Source organism: Microcebus murinus, chromosome 27 (assembly GCF_040939455.1).
Source record: "Microcebus murinus isolate Inina chromosome 27, M.murinus_Inina_mat1.0, whole genome shotgun sequence".
NCBI classification, from domain to species: Eukaryota; Metazoa; Chordata; class Mammalia; order Primates; family Cheirogaleidae; genus Microcebus; species Microcebus murinus.
In genome coordinates, this window is record NC_134130.1 from 1,294,549 (window position 1) to 1,315,124 (window position 20,576).

General features: G+C 56.0%; 2 protein-coding genes across 3 annotated transcripts; one reads left to right on the top strand and one right to left on the bottom strand.

Moving 5' to 3' along the window:
* Window positions 1-405: 405 nt before the first annotated feature.
* KRI1 (KRI1 homolog) lies at window positions 406-8,507 on the top strand. Of its 2 annotated transcripts, XM_012790640.3 has the most exons (19): window positions 406-514; window positions 636-709; window positions 1,359-1,464; window positions 1,940-2,048; window positions 2,422-2,476; window positions 2,555-2,604; window positions 2,790-2,886; window positions 2,976-3,053; window positions 3,248-3,390; window positions 3,782-3,902; window positions 3,994-4,089; window positions 4,172-4,342; window positions 4,904-4,979; window positions 5,073-5,161; window positions 5,257-5,383; window positions 5,469-5,599; window positions 6,406-6,470; window positions 6,557-6,652; window positions 7,580-8,507. In XM_012790640.3, exons 1-19 carry the CDS (start codon window positions 421-423, stop codon window positions 7,917-7,919), a joined length of 2,118 nt encoding a protein of 705 aa, XP_012646094.2. In that variant the 5' UTR covers window positions 406-420; the 3' UTR covers window positions 7,920-8,507. The 2 variants fall into 2 exon arrangements, with proteins under 2 accessions (XP_012646094.2, XP_075854447.1); XM_075998332.1 differs by lacking the exon at window positions 406-514 and having other exon boundaries at window positions 530-709.
* On the bottom strand, window positions 8,156-13,697 carry ATG4D (autophagy related 4D cysteine peptidase). The gene is made up of 10 exons (XM_012790639.2): window positions 13,258-13,697; window positions 12,720-12,803; window positions 12,460-12,633; window positions 11,894-12,164; window positions 11,757-11,821; window positions 10,727-10,857; window positions 9,687-9,765; window positions 9,539-9,615; window positions 9,338-9,457; window positions 8,156-8,711 (listed from the first exon to the last, which is right to left on the bottom strand). Exons 1-10 carry the CDS (start codon window positions 13,487-13,489, stop codon window positions 8,529-8,531), a joined length of 1,416 nt encoding a protein of 471 aa, XP_012646093.2. The 5' UTR covers window positions 13,490-13,697; the 3' UTR covers window positions 8,156-8,528.
* Window positions 13,698-20,576: the final 6,879 nt, after the last annotated feature.

The following is a 20,576-nucleotide window of genomic DNA, read 5'->3' on the forward strand; positions in this document are numbered from 1 at the left end:
GGATGGATGTTGGTGGGAATGAGCACGCGGGCCGCGGATCGTGGATGCTGTGGGGGAGGGGAGAGAGTGGCTATTCCCAGGGCGCCAGGGTGAGTGAGCTGGGTGGGGCAGCGGTTTGCGCCGTCGGAACGGAAGGGAGGCAGGAAACCGCGAGTGGAGAAAGGGCCCCCAGATGTCAGCTGGGTGCCAGGAGCTGCAGGGGTGGGGCGGGTGGGCGGTGGCCGCGGCCTTCCCCGCAGGGGCGTGACGCGTGGGCGGGGACACTGCTTTCGCAAAGCGAACGGGATCCCGGAAAAGTCAGAGGCGGGGCTAGCGTTGGCCCTGCCCCCTTTAAAAGCCCGGGGTGGGCGGCACCCGGCTCAGCCCCTCCCATTTCAAGGGCACCCTCCACGCGCCTGCGCAGTGGGCCGCAGAGCCGCCATGCCGGAGCCGCGCGCTGCGTCGCCGCTGCGGGTGAACTCGGCGTTCGCCGCGCGGTACGGCCGCTACCGGGAGCGCGAGGAGCTGCAGCGCCGTGAGTGCGGGGCGCATGCGCGGGGGCGCCGGCACGGGTAGGGCCGTCGGGAAGTGGGGGTTGATCTGGTCCCTCAGGCTGACCTGCTGTGGCTGGGGGGGGTCCCGTCTGTGCCCTACAGTGAAGGATCGCTACGGGGACCGGGACAGCGGCGACGACTCCAGCTCCGAGTCTGACTCAAGCGACGAGCGCGTGGTGCGCTTCCCTGTCCCCGGCCCGGACGTGCCTAGGCGTCCAAGTCCCCCACTGCACCCCGACCTGATGTACCGGGGCGGCTAACTCCCACCCCCCGGGCGCCCCAAGGGAGCGTCCGATCCCCGCCCCCCCAATCCCTTGAGTGACTGACAGCGCCCTCCAGATCCCCAGGGATGGCCCCAAACCCCTACGTTCCCTCCTCTGCCACGGATCCACGTGCCCATCTGCTGTGTGGGGCGACCCTCAGCCCCCAGGAGCTCCCACTCCTCCCTCATTCCCGAGAGTCTAACCGCTTTTCCGTGTACTCCTCCTTGTGCCACGTGGGGCGCCCAACTTCTTTCCACATCTGCCCTGATGTTCTGCCCTGCCCCACTGTCTTCCACGTGCCCTCCCCACCCACCTGTCCCTTGACAGTCCCTTGTCTTGCCCCCTTCTTTCCTCTGCCATATCCGGTACCAACCTGTGGCCCGCCCCTGCCCACCCCCAGGAAGACAGCTCTTCCTCCTCCTGCTGTCTGACCACCTGCCTTCCTGCAGGGGGGTTGCTGATCGCCACACCCCTTCAGACACCTGCCCTGGTCCCCAGCACCCACCAGGGCTCTTACTGTCTCCCCTTCTAAAATCTGTCCCCACTCCTTTTCCTGCCCTAGGAATTTGACCCCCAGCAAGAGCGTGACTTTTACAGGACACTCTCCTTGTTGAAGAAGAAGGATCCCCGAATTTATCAGAAAGATGCCACCTTCTATCAGAGAACAGGTCTGGGGCTACTCCTCCCTGCGCCTCACCTCCCTCGTGCCTTATGAGTTGTCGTGACAATGACAAGTGCTTAGTGGAGCATCTTAGGTTATTACTTGGTGGGGGGGTTAATAAGGACTGTGTGGCTGGGTGCTGTAGTCCCACCTACTTAGGAGGCTGAGACGGGAGGATCACTGGAGCCTAGGAGTTGGAGGCTGCAGTCAGCTGTGATTGTGCCACTGTGTTCCAGCCTGGGTGACAGAAGGAGACCTGTCTCAAAAAAGTAAAAAAAGGACCATGTGCTTGGCACCATTCAGAGCAGGAATTGCTCGCTGAATGATCGCAAGCCACCGGGTGGTGGCAAGTGTGGTACCTGTTAGAACACTGGGAATTGGCGGATTGGGCGTTTGAAACCTCTGTCTGACCTGGGCCCGGCCCGTGAGAATCTCTGGCGAGGCGAGAGGGTGATGGCAAGTATCTTCCGGTGGCCTTACAGCGTCCTCATCAGAGAGCGAGGAGGAGCCAGCAGCCTCGGAGACCCGGAAGAGAGCGCGGCCCATGTACTTGAAGGACTACGAGAGGAAGGTCATCCTGGAGAAGGAAGGGTACGGAGAAAGCCCGCCCCACCCTCCGGCCCCCAGCCTTCCCGGCACAAGGGGCTTGGGGGGCAGAGGCAGAAAAAAACCAGTGACTCCACAGAATTGAGGGACCCCTTATTTATTTATTGTGTACCCCTGTGCCCACCCAGGCTGGCATACGGTGGCATGATCATAGCTCACGGTAACCTCACACTCCTGGCCTCAAATGATCCTCCTGCCTCAGCCTCCCAAAGTGCTGGGATTACAGGCATGAGCCGCCGTACCCAGCTGAGGGAACCCTTCAAAGCAGGGGCCTCAGTGACCCCACAATCCCCCAGCCCCATGGGGACAGGCGAGCCAGGGACAGTGTGTTCTAAGGATTCCTTCCTTCCCTGCACAGCAAATATGTTGACGAGGAGAACTCCGACTCGGAGACTTCTGATCAGAGATTCCAGGTGGGTGGGGTGGAGGCTGGGTGGGGGGCTGAGGGGCCCCGGGCTGGCCTTAGGCCTACGTCACTCTCTCTTCTGCAGCAAACCTCGTCTCAGAGTTACGTGGAAGAACAGAAACAGCTTAAGGAAGGGTAAGGCTGGGCTCTGTCACTTGCTTTCTCCATGCCTCAGTTTTCTCATCTGTTAAATGGAGCTAATAATGTCCTAGCATTGGTCTGAGCTTGTTGGGAGGAGCACTCAGTAAACAGGGTTGATCTGGGGGCAGCGGGCGGTGGCCAGCCTGCCTGTCCTGAGTCTCATTTCCTGGCGTGGGCAGCTTCCGGGCCTTCGTGGAGGACAGTGAGGATGAGGACAGCGCTGGGGAGGGTGGCTCCGGGCTGCTGCAGAAACGTGCTAAAACCAGGGAGGAGAAGGTGGGTGCTGGGGCCTGGCCGGACTGGTGGGGCGGGGGGTGGCAGGTGGCTGGGGGTCCCACAGACCCTCAGCGCTGGCCCTCCCCCAGGCGCAGGAGGAAGCCGACTACATGGAGTGGCTGAAGGGCCACAAAGAGCTTCAGAACCCTGAGTCCTTGGAGGAACTGGTGAGTTGTCCTGTCCTGTGTCGTTGCTCCCAGACTAACCTACCTCTTCGCCTCCATCCTCAGTTTCTACATCTCTAAAATGGGGATAACATATCTGCTTCAGAGGCTGCTGTGTCCACTTGGTGTCCCCGCTCGCCCTCCTTCCCCATCCGCCAGCCCGTGACCTGGGTCCTGTCACCCCCTCAACCCCCTAGACCCATCTCAAGGAATACTGGAACGACCCAGAGCTGGAGGAGGGGGAGCGATTCCTGCGGGATTATATCCTCAACAAACGCTACGAGGAGGAGGGAGATGACGAGGAGGAGGACGAGGAGGAGGAAGAGGAGGAGGAGAAAGGGTGAGCCACCATGTCCCCCAAGGGCCCGGATCTCATGTCCCCTTCTTACGACATTCTCGGCCAGCCATTCTCGGCCAGCGCTGGCCCAGAGGCAGAAGGCCTCGTGTGTTTGTGTTCTTCGCCCAGACGTTAGCAGAGTTAGTCTCCTGTGACCTAGAGCCACAGAGTGTGAGCTCTGGAGCCAGATGGCACCGGTTCAAATCCTGGCCCTGCTGTTAGACTTCATGCCTCAGTTTCTCTATCTGTAAAATGGGGAGAATGGCAGCACACACCTGCCATAAAGCGTTCGTTGGAGGATGGGATGAGTTCTCGCGTCTGGTGGCCAGGCACGCAGGAGTGGGCGCCTGACCTAGCTGGGCTGCCCCCAGCCTCACCCGGTCTCGTGCCCCAGGGGCGCCCGCGTCCAGCTGGCTGTGGACGACTCCTCGGACGAGGGGGAGCTGTTCCTGAAGAAGCAGGAGGACTTTGAGCACAAGTACAACTTCCGCTTCGAGGAGCCCGACTCGGCCTCGGTGGGTGGCGGGGCCGGGGGGACGGGCCGGTGCAGGCTGGTGGGGAGGGCCACGCCATCTCAGCGCCCTCCCGGCTTCTCTGCTGCCCCAGGTCAAGACCTACCCGCGCAGCATCGCGTCCTCCGTGCGCCGCAAGGACGAGCGCAGGAAGGAGAAGAGGGAGCTGACCCGGGAGCGGAAGAAGAGGGTGAGTGTGGGGGGCTGGCTAGGGAGGGTCCCCCAGCCCGCCAGGAAGGCCCACACCCGCCCTCGCGCCGCCCGCCCCGCAGGAGAAAGCGAAGAAGCGGGAGGAGCTGAAGCAGCTGAAGAACCTGAAGGGGAAGGAGATCTTGGCCAAGCTGGAGAAGCTGCGCAAGGTCACGGGCAACGACACGCTGGGCTTCGAGGAGGGGGACCTCGAGGACGACTTTGACCCTGCCCGGCACGACCAGCTCATGCAGGTGCGTCCCCTCGCCCTGGCCCAGCCACGATGCTGAGCCCTCAGAGACGTGGCTCTGGAATCGGGCCATTTCTGGACTGTGTGGCCTCAGAGAAGTGGCTTGACCTCTCTGAGCCCCTTTCTTTCTGTGTAGCGGATCCATTTATAGCATCTACCTTAGGATTGTCCTAAGGAAAGATTGGGATGTAGCCGATTTCCATCTGAAAGTTTAGTTGGAGCCAAGCATGGTAGCTTCACGCCTGTAATTCCAGTGCTTTGGGAGGCTGAGTTGGGAGGATCTCGTGAGGCCAGAGTTCAAGACCAGCTTGGATAATATAGCAAAACCCTATCTGTACAAAAAATTTAAAAATTAGCCAGGCATGGTGGTGCTGCCTGTAGTTCCAGCTACTTGGGAGGCTGAGGCAGGAGGATCGCTTGAGCCCAGGAGTTGGAGGCTGCAGTGAGCTATGATCGGGCCACTGCTCTGCAGCCTGGGCGACAGAGAAAGACCCTGTCCCTATGGAAAACGGGGTGGGGGGGTGCAGTTGGTGTCATGGGGCTGAGCTCCCAGCTGTGACCACAGAAATGCTTCGGGGACGAGTACTACGGCGCCGCGGAGGAGGAGAAGCCGCAGTTCGAGGAAGAGGAAGGGCTTGAAGGTGAGCCCGGCCAGGCACCGGGCTGTAGGTGGGGGCTGGGCCTGTAGCCCAGGGTCCCACCCTGACCCGCCTGTCTGTCCTCTCTGGAACCAGATGACTGGAACTGGGACACGTGGGACGGGCCAGACCAAGATGGAGCCTGGAGCCGGCAGGAGCCGCACTGCGAGGACCCCGACTTCAATGTAGGGACCATGGGTTGGGGGATCCCAGGGGACCTCAGAGGGTCCCAGGGGCCCTGCGAGAAGGCTGGCCATATCTGACCCGCGTGTCCTGGCAGATGGACGCTGACTATGACCCCAGCCAGCAGCGGAAGAAGAAGCGCGAGGCCCCCTCCCTGGGCAAGAAGAAGCGCAAGTCGCCCTTCGCCACGGCCGTGGGGCAGGAAAAGCCGGTGTTTGACCCAGGTGAGGCCTGGGTGGGTGGCTGTGGGTGACCCGGCGTCCTCACAGGGCCTGGCACTCCCTAGCAGCCTGGCTCTGTCCTGTGCAGGGGACAAGACGTTCGAGGAGTACCTGGATGAGTATTACCGGCTGGACTACGAGGACATCATTGACGACCTGCCCTGTCGCTTCAAGTACCGCACTGTGGTGCCCTGCGACTTTGGGCTCACCACTGAGGAGGTGGGGCCCTGGGGGGCAGGGGACACTGGGCGGCACCCTCCATGCAAGAGGAGGCAGAGAGCAGCTACTCGGGAGGCTGAGGCAGGAGGATGGCACGAGCCTAGGAGTTCTAGGCTGCAGTGAGCTGTCATCACGCCACTGCACTCCAGCCTGGGCAACAGTGCGAGACTCTGTCTCTTAAAACAAACAAAAAAAACAATATTTCCCACCTCATGGCCATGAAGCAGAAACAAAATCAAACGTGTGTGGCTCTTTGAATGGTGCCTGGCAGGTCAGGAGCAGCCACTGTCTCTCAGCGATGACAGCTGAGGGTGACTATTTTAACAGTCAGTAAAACAGCTGACGTTTATTGGGCTAATACCAATCGCATTCAGTCACTTAGTCCTCCTGACAACCTTCCAGTAGGTTCTGTGGGGCTGCCCACCTCGTAAGAGCCTGGGAAGGTGAGCCTTAGCTTGGTTTAACAAACACGGTGGCTGGCAGAGACCCTGCTCGGTTCTGAGGCTTTGGGGGACGGCCGCGTACAGGTGAGGACACGAGGGCCTCGGGGCTCCACCCGGAAGCTGAAGTCAGCTGACTTCCCTCCGCATGACCTCGGACAAGCATCTCTTCTCTGAGCCTCAGTTTCCTCATCTGGCGACCCCTGCAGAAAACACAGAGGGGCCTCCGCAGAAATCACTTTTCGCTGGCCATGGTGACAGCCCTGCTGGGTGGTCCTGGCATTACCCCGTTTTGACCCACGAGGTGACTTAGGCTCGGTGGCCGGCTGCCCGGGAGTCACCCTCCTTTCCCAACTCCCCATGTAGATTCTCGCTGCGGACGACAAGGAACTGAACCGGTGGTGCTCCCTGAAGAAGACCTGCATGTACAGGTGACGGGGCGGGGCTGGCTGCCCCGGGAGACGGGGCGGGCACCTCCCGGAGCACCTGGTGACGGGCGTGTCCTCGGTGCCTGCAGGTCGGAGCAGGAGGAGCTGCAGGACAAGAGGGCGTACAGCCAGAAGGCCCAGAACTCCTGGAAAAAGCAGCAGATCTTCAAGTCCCTCTGCCCAGAGTGAGCATCGCTGGTGGGGGAGGGGGAGCCCGCCAGGCTGGGGTTCAGTCTTGCTCTGGCAGCCTCTGGTTATGTGACTTTGTCATAGGACCTTGAGAGAGCGTCCTCTCTCTGAGACCTGGGCCATAGCTGTGTGACCTTGCGCAAGTCCCTGCCCCTCTCTGGGCCTGTTGCTCACCTATAAGATAAGATGGAGGGAAAGATGGTTCTTGCTCACCAGGCTGTGGAGGCTGAGTTAGTTCCGGTAGAGATTAAGGCACAGTAAACACCCTCTGGGCCTCTGCTGTTATTACGACTGTTGTTTCCCAGGCTGTAAGGCAAGGGTGACAGAAGCTTACGAGCTGATTTAAAGCTAAATTGAGTTAATTTACATGAGTAGCAGAGTGTAGGTTCAGGCACAAATACCAGAATTATCAGCACCACAATCCAGCCTTAAGATTCGGTAGAGAAGTCTTGGCTTTGGGCCGGGCGCAGTGGGTCATGTCTGTAATCCCAGCACTTCGGGAGGCTGAGGCAGGGAGGATCACTTGAGCCCAGGAGTTCGAGACCAGCCTGGGCAACACAGCCAGACCCTATCTCTACAAAAAATAGAAAAAGTACCTGGGCATGGTGGCATGTGCCTGTAGTCCCAACTACTGGTGCTGAGGCGGGAGGATCGCTTGAGCTGAGGAGTTGGAGGTTACAGTGAGCTATGATGGCGCCACTGCACTCCAGCCTGTGCAACAGAGTGAGACCCCAAGATCCGTCTCAAGAACACCCCCCCAAATAAACAAAATTAGCAAAAACAAACAAAAAACCAAAATAAATACCCTGGCTTTGGCATTACACCCGCGTTTGAATCCCAGGCAGGTGGCTGTGCCCCTCCTTCCTCATCTGTGGACCCTAATCATAACCAGCCTGGGCTGAGCTCTAACTTTTTCCCTCTAGGACAGAGACGCCCACAGAGGCCACAGGGAAGCCACAGAGAGACAAGGCTGTCCCTCGGGAGCAGCTGCCGGTGTCTGATGGGGCCTGCGGGAAGCGGCCCCGGCCCGAGAGCCCCCCAGCACAGGAAGAGGAGGCCCCCGTGTCACCCACCCAGAAGCCAGCCCCCCAAAGGCGGAAGAGGGGCAAGAAGGCACGGCTGCTGGGCCCCACGGTGACGCTCAGTGGGCGCGAGTTCAGCCGCCAGAGACTGCAGGCCTTCGGGCTCAACCCCAGACGGCTGCACTTCCGCCAGCTGGGCCGGCAGCAGAGGAAGCAGCAGAGGCCCAAGGGTGGCTCCTGAGCACCAGGGCCCCCGGCTCCTCCTTGCAAATCAAGCCCCGGGACGGATCCCCTTCCTAGCGATGAAGACCGTCTGCCATGTAGAACCTCACGTCTACCTTGGGCAAGCCAGTCAGCCCATCCTACAGATGTGGAAACTGAGGCCTACTTCACAAACTTACCCAAGCAACTTGGAAACCTCACCTTGAGACACCTCCTGGACCCCATGTCCCCTCAGAATGCTGAGTCCAGCCACAGTCACGTTCAAGTCAAACAGCTTTATTAGCCCCCGGTAGCCACAGTTCCCCTACGACAGGGGCTTTGGACCAGCCAGGGGCCCGGGCGGTCCAGTGCAAACTACAGTACTTGAGTCAGGCCCTGAGTGGGTGCCAGGGGTCCGCCCTCCCTCTCTGCCCTGCCAGGAGGGCCTGGCTGCTGGGAGGCAGGGGCACAGGCGCTGTCCCTGGCTGAATGGCCCCAGCCCGGTGGTCTCCTAGACGACTGGTTGCAGCTGGGCTTGTTGGGGGCCGAGAAGAGGAAATCCCACCACTGCCAGAGTTTGAGTGCCCACACCCACCATGACATAAATAAAAAAATAAATAGTGATGCATCTTTCCCCCATCCCCTCCTTTTATAAAAACACAAAGTCCTCGGAGCTCGGGCGTTTGGCCTTGAGGAGCCGCCCCGAGCGAGGGAGCCGCAGGGTCGGCTGGGAGAGCTGAGAGCAGAGGTCATCCAGGCTGTGGTCCTGAGCGTGGCCTTCGGCCAGGGTGAACATGGGGTACCGCTCTGTGGCTGAGGAGGAGCTGAGGACCTGGTGGGAGGAGGCCCAAACACAGGGAGCATGCTGCGTTAATCATCCTGCTAGGTATACTTAGCACCTACCTCTCCCAGGCAGGCCAGCCAATCACCTTCCATCCCCAGGTCACTGTGATTGGCTCAGTGGTAAGCATGTGACCCAAGCCAACCAATGAATGACAGCCCTGGGATTTTTGCTATAGTTACTGTAAAATTGGAGTCCTTTTTTCAATGAACTGGAAGGGTGGGTGCCCAGAGGTGCCGGAGGCCATCTCTTGCCACCACAAGGATAAAGCCCTGATTGGAGAGCAGAGCCAAGAGACAGACGGGTCCCACTACTTGAGCCCCTGGATGCAGCTATTCCCAAGGCACCAATGTCCCCAAGTTTTCAGTTACATGCCCCTTTTTTGGTCCAACCAGTTAGAGAAAGGCTTTTGGAAGCTTGTGTCCAAGATAACCTTGACTGAACAGTCAGCCTTGGCGTTCCCTCATGTTCTTGGAAGTGGCTATTATTCAAGTCATTTTCTAGATCATGACACACAGCCTGGAAGGAGCACCCCCACGCCTACTGGACTCCAGGCCTGTGTTCCTCTTTCACCCCCACCCTTGCCCTTGTCCCCCTCCTCTGTTCCTCTTGCTCACCCTGGTCAGCTCTGAGCAGAGAGTCTCAAACTCCTTCCTGCCTCCAGCATAGAAGCCCACAGTACAGCTCGGGTCCATCTTGGCGAAGGCCATCTTGCGGGGCGAGGTGCAGTGGAAGGACTGGGGCAGACAGGCGAGGGCGGCTCAGAGGCCCTGGCTCCCTCTCCCCACGCCCGCAGCCCCCCTGGCATCCCAGCTCACCTCTAGGGGGAAGTCAGCCTGGCTGACGTCCACAGTGGGCTGGCAGTAGTGGGGGTCCAGGTAGAGCAGGAAGTCATCTGCAGGGGGGGCAGGCGTGAGTGGGGGCAGGGAGGGAGGAGGAGTTGGGGAGGGGTGAGGCGGGACCTACCTTGGTAGCCAATGAAGTACAGCGAGTGCCTCGGTTTCCCACCCATGATGCCCAGGCACAGCTCCGAACGCAGGAGCTCCTGCAAGGACAGAGTGGGCGGAAGTGAGGCAGGCGCTCTCGGGCAACCCAGCAAACCCAGTAACCCGCTATGCAGGAACTCAGACCCGGGGGGCGGCAGTGATGAAGATGGCAAAATTCCTGCCCTCATGGAGCAGACATTCTAGCAGGAGAAAGAGCGAGGAACGAGATGAGTAAATGGGTTATCTATCTCATGTGACAGAAGGAGATGACATTATGGAAAAGAATAAAGGAAGGAAAGGGGCTCTGCGATTTTATATAGGCAAATCAAGGAGGCCCCCGTTGAGAGGCGATCTGAAGAATTTCTTTGGATTAGTGTCAGTTTCAAAAAGAAGACCTAAAAGAGCCACATGCATCTCTGGTGACAGAGTGTTCCAAGCAGTGGGAACGGCAGGTGCAAAGGCCCCGAGGCAGGAGTGTTCTCAATGCAGGGAGGAGGCCCACTTGGCTGAAGCAGAGAGAGTGAGGAGGAGATGACGTCTAAGAGGTGGCAAGGACAAAAATGGCACACAGCCTTGTGGGAGAACTTAGGCCTTTATCTGAGTGCAGACACATCGGGGTCTTTCCAGCCTCAGCACTTCTCTGGCTCCTCATTTGCATCTTGGCGTGAGTGGGGCTTTCCTAAGCTCTGCTGCCACCCCCATCTGCTCTTCATCCTGATAGCTTTTTCCCTTTCCAGTCCAAGCTGTAACGCCAGCTCGGTTACAGACGCACAGCCTAGCAGCCCCCATCAGAACGCCCATCAGTCCGCTTCTACTGGGCACATTCAGAACTTCTGCCTGCTCTGTTCACCTCTGACTCCCCGGCAGCTGGGACAGGGAGTGACACATAGTAGGTGCTCCCTAACTACTATTGGCTAAAATGGTGATGGGAGGAAGGAAGCATGAACAGCGGCCCTAAGCCAAGCTAAAAAAGCCTGGAGGGCTCCCAGGTGGAGGCGCCGGGAATGTGGCTGAACCTACCTTCACGCAGGGCACGTACACGGGGTTGAGAGTCTCGCCGCCCAGTCTCACAGGCACCAGGATGACCACAGACTTCCACTCGGCTGTGGGGTCTGGCCTGGCCACCAGGCGCGCCACATCTGCCTTGTACACTGGAGACACAGGGCAGTGGCAAGTCACCTTCTCGCCTACCCTGCAAGACCCAGAGTGTGGCCCTCCAACCCCAGGGGCCCAACCTTGCCCTTGCAAACTCTTGTCAAGCAACACTGTCACTGTCAGCAAAGGTCTTTCTGGTGTCTCTAAAATTCCTCATATGAGCACTGTGTTTTTCAACTGGGCCCGTTTTCCGCTCCCAGAGAAGCGGCATCAACCCTTTTTGGAGACACGGTTCTCTGAATAAGGAACCTCGTCCCCAAACACCTATAATTGTGCATAAAAATTTACAGGTTTTGTAGATTTCCTGATATTAACCCATGGAGACTCCCATCAATTAAGATCTTTTCTAAACTAATTTGGGGGTAGTTAGGAATAATAATAATAGCTTGTATTCAGTCAGCACTTACTATGTGGAAAGCACTGCTGTAAGGGTTTTACTTGTATTATTTTTTATTTATTTATTTTTTTAAGACATAGTCTCACTCTGTTGCCCAGGCTAGAGTGCCGTGGCATCAGCCTAGCTCACAGCAACCCCCAACTCCTGGGCTGAAGTGATCCTCCTGCCTCAGCCTCCCGAGAAGCCGGGACTACAGGCATGCGCCACCGTGCCCGGCTAATTTTTCTATTTTTAGTAGAGACGGGGTCTCGCTCTTGCTCAGGCTGGTCTCAAACTCCTAACCTCAAGCGATCTTCTCGGCCTCCCACAGTGCTGGGATTACAGGCATGAGCCACCATGCCTGGCCTACTTGTATTGACTCATTTAATCAACACAACAGCCCTATGAAGCAGAAGAGACCAGACTTTCAGACACGCTAGAACTGTTAGTAGAGTAAGAGTGAACGGGACCTTACGAGGCGGAGTGTGACCCTCATGAGCTTGGTTCCCAGCCGCTTACCTGTGCAGTCCTGAGAAACATACACCACCAGGTGGGTGACCTCGGAGCAGCTCTCCACAGCTTTCCTGGGGGCGGGAGGAAGGCCTGAGTTCCTGGGGGTACCCAGCAGCTCCCGTGCTCCCTGCAGCGGTCCTCACCTGAGGATGTGCGCCACCAGCGATGGCCCATACCAGTCACCCGCCTTCTTGCCTGAGCTCTGCCCAAGCTCCACTAGCTGGTGGAGGCCGAAGGGAGCCCGGGGGTGGTCAGCGAACCAGGACACAATCTGCCGGTGCCGGCGTTCTTGCTCCAGTTCAGGGCTGCCCTGGGCCCGGCGTGGGGGCATCCAGCGGGCAGGCCCATGGTACCGGCTGGGAGACGCCGAGCCTGACAGCTCAGGGGAACCCAGGCCCTCGGTCCAGGTCCAGTCTGGTAGGGAGGGAGTACAAAGTCAGACGGTGCTAGTGTACAGGACAGTTCCCATTTATGCATGCATTGTACACAACTCTAATGTTCCAGAACCCCACGGTTAACTACAATTTGCACAGTCCTGACACTCTTATTTTATAAACTCTCACTCTCCCCCCCAAATTACTCGACACACAATTCCAATGACACACAATTCCAATGTGACTTTGAATTCCATTTGCAAATAATTCTAACACTGCTGACGTGTGGTTGGCCCTGTACTCCTAGTGCACCCCTTCCCCCCAGCACCACTCACCTCGGGGCAGGAAATGCAGCAGCAAGCCCTGCGCCAGCATCATCTGCCCGCTGCGTAACATGCACCCCCAGCCGCAGTCTGAGGTCAGACAGCCCCCAGGGAGGGGCGGGAAGTCCCTGCGGTACGTGAACCACAGTCGGGACACGAAGTCCCGCTGGAAACGCTGGATGTCACCTACAAGAGCAGACTGTCACCTAGCTGCCACGAGCGACACACCCCCAGGGGGCCTCCCCCAACCCTGGTCCTGTCCCCCAGCTCACCCTCGCCCTCGAACCGGTAGCGGCGGCCACAGAGGTGGATGCTGGAGATCTTGCTAAAGCTCGTCCGGCTTTTAACTGCCCAACCTGAGGAGACGTGCCCAGCGGGATGAAGCACTTGCTTGACAGCAACAGCGCTTCCATTCACCCATCTGTGAAATGGGCAGGATCCTGGTTCCTATCTCAGGGGTGGCCCTGGGGCATATGTGACTATCCCTCTGAGCAGGGAGGTGGGGCCCCTGGCAAGCGCCGCACGCGTGTCTACCATCCACTCAACATAAACTGAGGCAGTTCTAATTATTGTACCCATTTTACAGAGAGGGGGGAAAATGGAGGCGCCTGGAAGCAAAGGATCTTGCCCAAGGTCACAGGGGGGATGGGCGGGGCTTGAAAACACTCCCCATTCGACCTGCCCCAGGTCCACCCTGGGCCGGGCAGGTGACTCACGGGAAGGGAACATTCGGTGGAAAAGTCAGCAGGAACAGAGTCTGGTTTTCCTCGGAGCCTCCCCGTGCCCAGGACTTCCAAGCCCCCTCCTCACCATACTTGACGTTGTTCCAGGCTGTCAGGAACTTGGCTTTGAACTTGTCCACTTCGTCAGGCTCACCGGGGGCGACGCCGGGCGAGCCAAGAGCCGGGCCGCTGGCTCCGGAGGGCCCGAGGCCGTTGGGGTCCGGGCCTCGGGGGCCCCGCGGCCTGCGGGCCTCGGGCCGGCGCGCGTCCTCCGGGCTCCCGCTCCGGTACTGCGCGGCGGCGGGCGACACCGAGTTCATGGGCGCTCCGGGAGGGCGGACCGAGGGCCCGGGTCGGGGCTGCGCCCGCCGCGCCCCAAGGCGCCCCGCGAGCAGGACGCGCGGGGGCCGAGGAGGGCGCTACTCGGTCCCCGGACCCGGAATCCCGGGCCCCGCGCGAGCCGCCATCGCCGGCGCCGCCGCCGCCGCCATCTTAGCGGCCCAGGCCCCCGGATGGAGAAGGGGGCGTGGCCCGCGCGGACGCCCCGCCCAGGCCCCGCCCCGAGCCAGGGCCCCCGCCGGGATCCCCGGGTCGCAGCGCTGGGATCTCCACCCCCGCCGCCTACTCGCGGGCCCCCACGCCCGCCTTATCGCACCGCCAGGCGTGCGCCGGCCCCTGCAGGTCCTTATCGGGAGCTCCAGAGCCGGGAAGCCCCGCCCCCCGGGACCGCCCCCACCAAGGTCCTGGGGAGGACCGCCTGCCTGGCAGGTGCCCAGGTGTGAGTATGCACCTGCCCGCGCCCGCCCGGCCACCACGTCGGCCCTCTGCGGGCTGCCTACCCTAGAACCCGCCTTGACCTGGGGCCTGATTGGCATAATTGGGGCAAGCCACGCCTCTCTGTGCCTCAGTTTCCTCATGTGCAAAACAGAGCTGTAATCCAGGCAACAACATAGGCGACACTTGATAAGAAGTATACCCAGGGAAAGAATCCAAAACAACAACAGAAAACAGTCTATACTTTCTGGTTCCCTTTAGTTGGGTTAAAAAAAAATTTTTTTTAGAAACAGCGTCTCACTCTGTCGCCCAGACTGGAGTGCGGCGGCCTGGTCATAGCCCACTGCATCCTCGAGTCCTGGGCTCAAGCGATTCTCCTGCCTCGGCCTTTTGAGTAACTGGGACTACAGGAAAAAATTTTAAGTGCATCTAACTCATAACGATGTTGGAGAATGAGCTGCTGGCTTCATCTGTGTAAAGTCCTTAGAGTGGCATTTGAAGGACAGTTATGGCTTAACCTAAAGCCAACCATGAGATGATAAAGTAGTGACCCTGTGAGCCACGGAGAGAGTGGCCTCTAGTGGCCAGCCCAAGGGCTCTGTCCTCAGCCCATTGAAGGAAGTCAGATGAGGATTTGGACAAGGGTGGGGCCATGAAGGAGAAAGCACAAGAGTACAGTCGCCTCCCTGACATTCTTTCTTCCCCTTCTCCTCTCCCCTTCCACAACACCTGCCTCCTTTGTCAAACTCAACAGCTGTACTCCTACCGCAGGACCTTAGCGCTTGCTGCTTCTGATGCCTAGATGGCTCTTCTCCGCATGGTTCCCCTCACCTCTTTCTGACATTTTATTTATTTATCTTTTTAAAGACAGAGTCTTGCTCTGTTGCCCAGGCTGGTGCAATTATACCTCATTGCAGCCTCGAACTCCTGGCTTCAAGAGATCCTCCCACCTTAGCCTCCCAAAGGGCTGGGATTACAAATGTGAGCCACTCACTGTTCCTGGCCCTGATCTTATACATAAGATGTGTATGTTTATTACCCGTGTCCCCACCACGTTGTGGGTTGGACACACAGTGGGGGGATCTATGTCTATCCAGGTCACTGCTGTGTCCTCAACGCTCCGCACGTGGGCTAGCACACAGGAAGTGCTCGACACCACAGTAGGTTTGACAACTGGTGGAATGGATGGAGAATTGAGGATGTGGCGAGTGAGAGGCACAGGAAGATCCTCAGGACAGCTCAAGGGACAGGAGAGGACGCTGGGCCAGGAAGTTCAGCTGTGGCCACATGAAAGAAGAAAAGGTGCCAAAGGAGATGCCAGAGGGGCAGCGCACAAGAGGACAAGAGCTGGAGACGCACAGGCCAGTTTCAGGGCTCAGGGACTGTTGAGATGGGACCAGGGACAGCAGGGATATGGAGGCCACAAGTGGCACCCTTCAGTTTGATCTCATGGCTGACCCCCCCACACATACACACACACACATTCCATGGACACAGCCAGTTCCTCCTTCCAGGGACGGGCCTGGATCCCTCCCCTTCCATCCTCCTTGCCCATGAGTTCATCTGCAAAATCAGCATCCTACCTGGGTCTCTGTCCCCAGCCCAGTGTCCAGCTGTCACCGGTGTTCCTCCCTGGGACATCCCCCTGGGCCTGCAGGCTCGGTCCCGAACTCATCCTGCATTTCACCACGCCAGCTTTTCCTTCCCTGCCCTTGATCCAAGGAGGCCAGCCTGGCAGCTCCAGCCTCCGCCACCTAACAGTCTCCCCACTAATTGTCCTTGTACCCCAAAGCAGCATCACAGTCGTGACCACCCAGGCATACTCTGTGGCCAGGTGGCTTGGACAAGTGACCTCACCCCTTTAGCCTTAGTTTCTTCATCTGCCAAATGGGGTAGTAATAGAGCCCCCCTTCTAGTGCTTGGGAAAAGGATGAAAAGAATATGCAAATAGCTTGGAACAGTGCTGAGCACATAGCAGCCACTGTGTCCGTGTTAATCATTACTGTCGTCGTTTGCTGTCATTCTTTAATCCCACCCATCATCACAATCTCTGTCCTCCTGGCTGCCACCTCTGGTCCCTCAAATGTACAAAACAGTTGGATAGAGCTTTTTTGTGTGTGTGAGATGGGGACACAGTCTTGCTTGCTATGTTGCTTGCCCAGGCAGGTGTCGAACTCCTGGCCTCAAGCAATCATCCCGCCTTGGCCTCCCAGAGTGCTAGGATTATAGGCGTGAGCCACCATGCCCGGTTCTGCCACTCATTAAAAACTCATAAAACTGGGCACTTTGGGTGGCCAAGGCGGGAGGATTGCTAGAAGCCAGGAGTTTGAGACCAGCTTGAGCAAGAGTGAGACCCTGTCTCTACAAAAAGTAGAAAACCTAACTGGGCGTGGTGGTGCACACCTGTAGTCCCAGCTACTTCTGAGGCTGAGGCAAGAGGATCACTTGAGCCCAGAAGTTTGAGGTTGCTGTGAGTTTTGATGCCACTGTACTCTAGCCAGGTGACAGAGTGAGACCCTGTCTCAAAAAAAGAAAAAGAATAGGGAAAACCATCTGAAAAAAACATAGGCAAAAGGTTTGAACAGACTGTTCACCACAGAAGAAAAACGGATGCCAAGCAAACACCAGAAAAGACTCTCAACGTCATTAACCATCAGGGCAATGCAAAATAACGTCGTCGTCAGATGCCACTAAAATAAAAAAGGCTGACTTTACGAAGCATTGTCAAAGATGGACACAAACTGGAACATTTTAGTATGTGCAGCTTGTTGCATGTCATGTATGCCTTGATAAAGTTGAAAAAACAAATTAGTCCGGTGACATTGGGGCACCAACTCAAAATTGCACTTGGACTTGAACTCCTGGGCTCACGCGGTACTCCTGCTTCCACCTCCCTCCCGAGTAGCTACAACTGCAGGCGCGCGCCAGTGGATCGGGCTGAGGGCACCTATTAATTCAGACTGGGCATGTTTTAAGCACTGAAAAGCCCCACGTGGCCAGAGGCTACTGTTTTGGACAGCGTGGGAAATATAAGATCGGCCTGGTCAAGACATGAGACATTACAGAATTCAGTAAGTTGGGGTTTTCTCTTGGTGACTGTATTATGGTGTCTGCACATAAAATTTATCGTGGCCCTCTCAGCAATTCCCAAAATGTTTCCGTGCATCTCCGCCCAGCTCCCATGCCCTGGAATCAGTCCCGCCCAGGCTAAGCAGTTGCTGGAAGAAATTGCACGGTCTTCAAGGCACGTAAATATGTGGCTGGGCGCTTTCTCACGATAGATCACTTTCCTTGTCAAACTTCCTGTGCTTCCTTGGGGCCAGCCTGTCTTGTTTCTCATGCATGCATTACACCCTGGGTTGTGTGAAAGAAAGCTCTAGAAATGAGCTCTGCTTATCACTGCCTTTTTGACTGATACATGCAAAACTCCTCTTTCAATCAAAAACTGTATCCCAAACACCTACTATATGGTAGATACTATGTTTGGTGGGAGCCACAGCAATGAACCAATCCACATACTTTTGCCACTTCTTGGGGTTTTGGGAATGGCTTGCAGGAGATAGATGATGAACTTGTTACGTGAATATTTACACAGTTACAATGGCAGTAATGATCGTGTATGTAAATAGAAGCTTACAATAACGGGTAGTAATCCAGTTTGTGGGCTGTGATCCGGGAGGACTTGCCTTCCGAAGCCACATTTAAGTCATGCTCTGTATTAGTCAGAATAGGTCAAGGTTTGCTGCAGTAACAAGTTCAAAGCTCAGAGGTTTAATCAAATGTATTTCCTGCACGCACTGGCAGGGACTTGGTTCCACACAGTCATGCAGGAGCCCAGGCTGATGAGGCTCCTTCCGTCTTGGGGCTGCATCTAGACCTCACTGTCTCAGTTGCCACATGGCAGCACAGGGGAGTCTCAGAAACCTATCTCATTTCCCCCCCACTTTAGCGACAGTGCAAAGGCCATGATGCCTTAGTAAAATCCTGTTGACTCAAAGCAACATAATTGCTTTTATTTTTCTTCCCCCTCCCCCAAATCTATGTTGCTTTTATGTTGTTTTTTGACATCTTTGCACAAAAGTGACAGACATACAGAGTGATGTATATGTCATCTCCACTCTCATTTCAGTGGCCAGAATTAGTCAACGCAGTCACGTCACTGCAAGGGTACTTTTGCATTCAATGAATAGTGGTCTACACTAGAAACGTCTATCATGGGATGTAAAAGATGGGTAGGGATTAGCCAGAGAAAGAGAGGAAGGCAATACCTTCCTGGCAGAACAAACAGCAAGTTCAAGGACACTAGAAGGAAAGAGACAATGGGTGCATGGACTGAAACCCTGCCAGAAAGGAATTCTCAACCCAGAGCCCTATTTCCAGCCAAACTGTATGTAGATCAAGTGTGAGGAGCAAGTAAAGACATTTCAAAACATGGAAGGAGAATGGGTGAGGCGGCTCATGCCTTTAATCTCAGAGCTTTGGGAGACCAAGGCGGGAGGATTGCTTGAGGCCAAGAGTTCAAGACCAGCCTGGGCAACACAGAAAAATAAAACAATTAGCTGGGTGTGGTGGCGTGTACCTGTAGTCTCAGCTACTTGGGAGGCTGCGATGGAGTTCCAGATTACAGTGAGCAGTAATCATGCCACTGCACTCCAGTCTGGGTGACACAGTGAGACTCTGTCTCCCAAAAAAAAAAAAAAAAAAAGTCTAAAAATAAAAAGTGTTGCTGAAGATGTGGAGAAATTGTAATCCTTATACATTGCTGGTGGGAAGGTAAAATATTATAGTTGCTTTGGAAAACAATTCCTCAAAATGTTAAACATTGAGTTATTATGTGAGCCAAAAATGCCATGCCTAGGTGTGTACCCAATAGAAATGAAAACACACATCCACACAACACGTGCACACAGCTGTCTGTAGCACCATTATCCAAGCTAGTCAAAAAGTAGAAAGAACCCAAATGTCTATTAGCAGGTGAAATGGGTAAACAAAATGTGCTGTATCCATCCATACCATGGAATATTATTCAGCCATAAAAAAGGAATGAAGTCCTGATTTATGCTACAACATGGATGGACCTCAAAAACATTGTGCTTAGTGCAAGAAGCTGGTTACAAAAGTCACATATTGTACAATCCCATTTTTAAGAAATTTCCAGAATAGGCAAATCCATCCATAGAAACGGAAGCAGATTAGTGGTTCCAGGGGCTCAGGGTGGGGAGAACACGATTGATTGCTAGTGAGTATGGGGTTTAATTAGAGGGTAATGAAAATGGCCTAAAATTAGATCATGGTGATGGTTGTACAATTCTGTGAATACACTGAAAACCACAGAATTGTGTACTTTGAATGTGTGAACTTTATGGTATGTGAATTACATCTCAATAAAGCTGTTTAAAAAGTAACAATGTTTGACATTTATCAAGTGGTTAGCTCTGGGCCAGGCAATATGCTGAGCTTTTTACACCAATGATTTCATTCCCAGCCAGAAAATCACTGTGAGAAAAGAAGGGGACTTTCATGTCTTTATTTTGCAGGTGGGGAGAATGAGATCAGAGAGGTCAAGTTCATGGCCACACAGTGAAGAGGTGGGCAGACCCCAGAGGCCTGGCATTCGAGGCCCCACCAGATATGGCCCTTGTCCCACCCCCAACCTCCCCTCCTGTGCCTTGCTCCTTCCTTAACCTAAGCCAAGTTCAAGGCCAACTAAACTGACTTCAGTTTCTTCAACATATATATTCTTTCCAGCCTCCAGAGCTTTGCACATGCTGGTCAAATCCCTCAGCCTGGGTGTTCTTTCTCTTTCTCTCCCCACCTAGCCTCTGAAATGAATGTCTAAGTATGAAGGGTCCAGAGAGTGACAGAGAGAGAGAGAGAGAGAGAGAGAGAAAATGAGAGAGGAAGTGTCGATTGCAGGGTTCCAAATCTAGGGCTGGGAGGTAAGGGGTGCCAAGGGGCACCAAGAGGGGCTGCTTGTGGGGAGTGATTAGGTCTCTGCCCTCTCTACCTCCCAAGGGAGGGCTTGGCCACCAGCCACCTCCACAGTGTTTGGAGCCACCTCTCTTCCTTGGCCTGGGTTTCACCCAAGCTATACTTCATGCGACTCGCAGGTGGGTGAAGTCAGATTTTCCCTGGAGAATTCGCAAGGCCTGGGGGTGAACAGGTGGTAGGAGAGAGGTGCGGCCCTGCCCCAGTGCCACCCAGAACCTTGAGACAAGGTGTTCCTCTGCCACCATGCTGCCTTCTCTTCCCAACTCAAATTCTCTTCCCAGAGTCTTTTAGAACGTCTAATAAAAAGTATACAAGTACCATCAAATATTATTCAGCCATTAAAATAAAAAATGAAGTCCTGGCCTGTAATGATGTAATCCTAGCACTCTGGGAGGCCAAGGCAGGAGGATCACTTGAGGTCTGGAGTTCGAGACCAGCCTGAGCAAGAGCAAGACCCCATCTCTACCAAAAATAGAAAAAATTAGCTGGGTGTGGTACCCAGCACCTGTAGTCCCAGCTATTCAGGAGGCCAAGGCAGAAAAATCGCTGGAGCCCAGGAGTTTGGGCTTGCTGTGAGCTATGATGACACCACTGTACTCCAGCCCTGGTGACAGAGTGAGACCCTGTTTCAAAAACGAACAA

Coding starts and splice junctions, on each gene's coding strand:
- KRI1 (XM_075998332.1), top strand. CDS start 530: ATGCGCGGGGGCGCCGGCACGGGTAGGGCCGTCGGGAAGTGGGGGTTG. Junction 4,980..5,072: donor GGAAGAGGAAGGGCTTGAAG/GTGAGCCCGGCC, acceptor CTCTGGAACCAG/ATGACTGGAACTGGGACACG. Junction 5,384..5,468: donor AAAGCCGGTGTTTGACCCAG/GTGAGGCCTGGG, acceptor TGTCCTGTGCAG/GGGACAAGACGTTCGAGGAG.
- ATG4D (XM_012790639.2), bottom strand. CDS start 13,489: ATGAACTCGGTGTCGCCCGCCGCCGCGCAGTACCGGAGCGGGAGCCCG. Junction 12,634..12,719: donor CTACCGGTTCGAGGGCGAGG/GTGAGCTGGGGG, acceptor CTGCTCTTGTAG/GTGACATCCAGCGTTTCCAG. Junction 11,822..11,893: donor CTGGTGGCGCACATCCTCAG/GTGAGGACCGCT, acceptor TCCCGCCCCCAG/GAAAGCTGTGGAGAGCTGCT.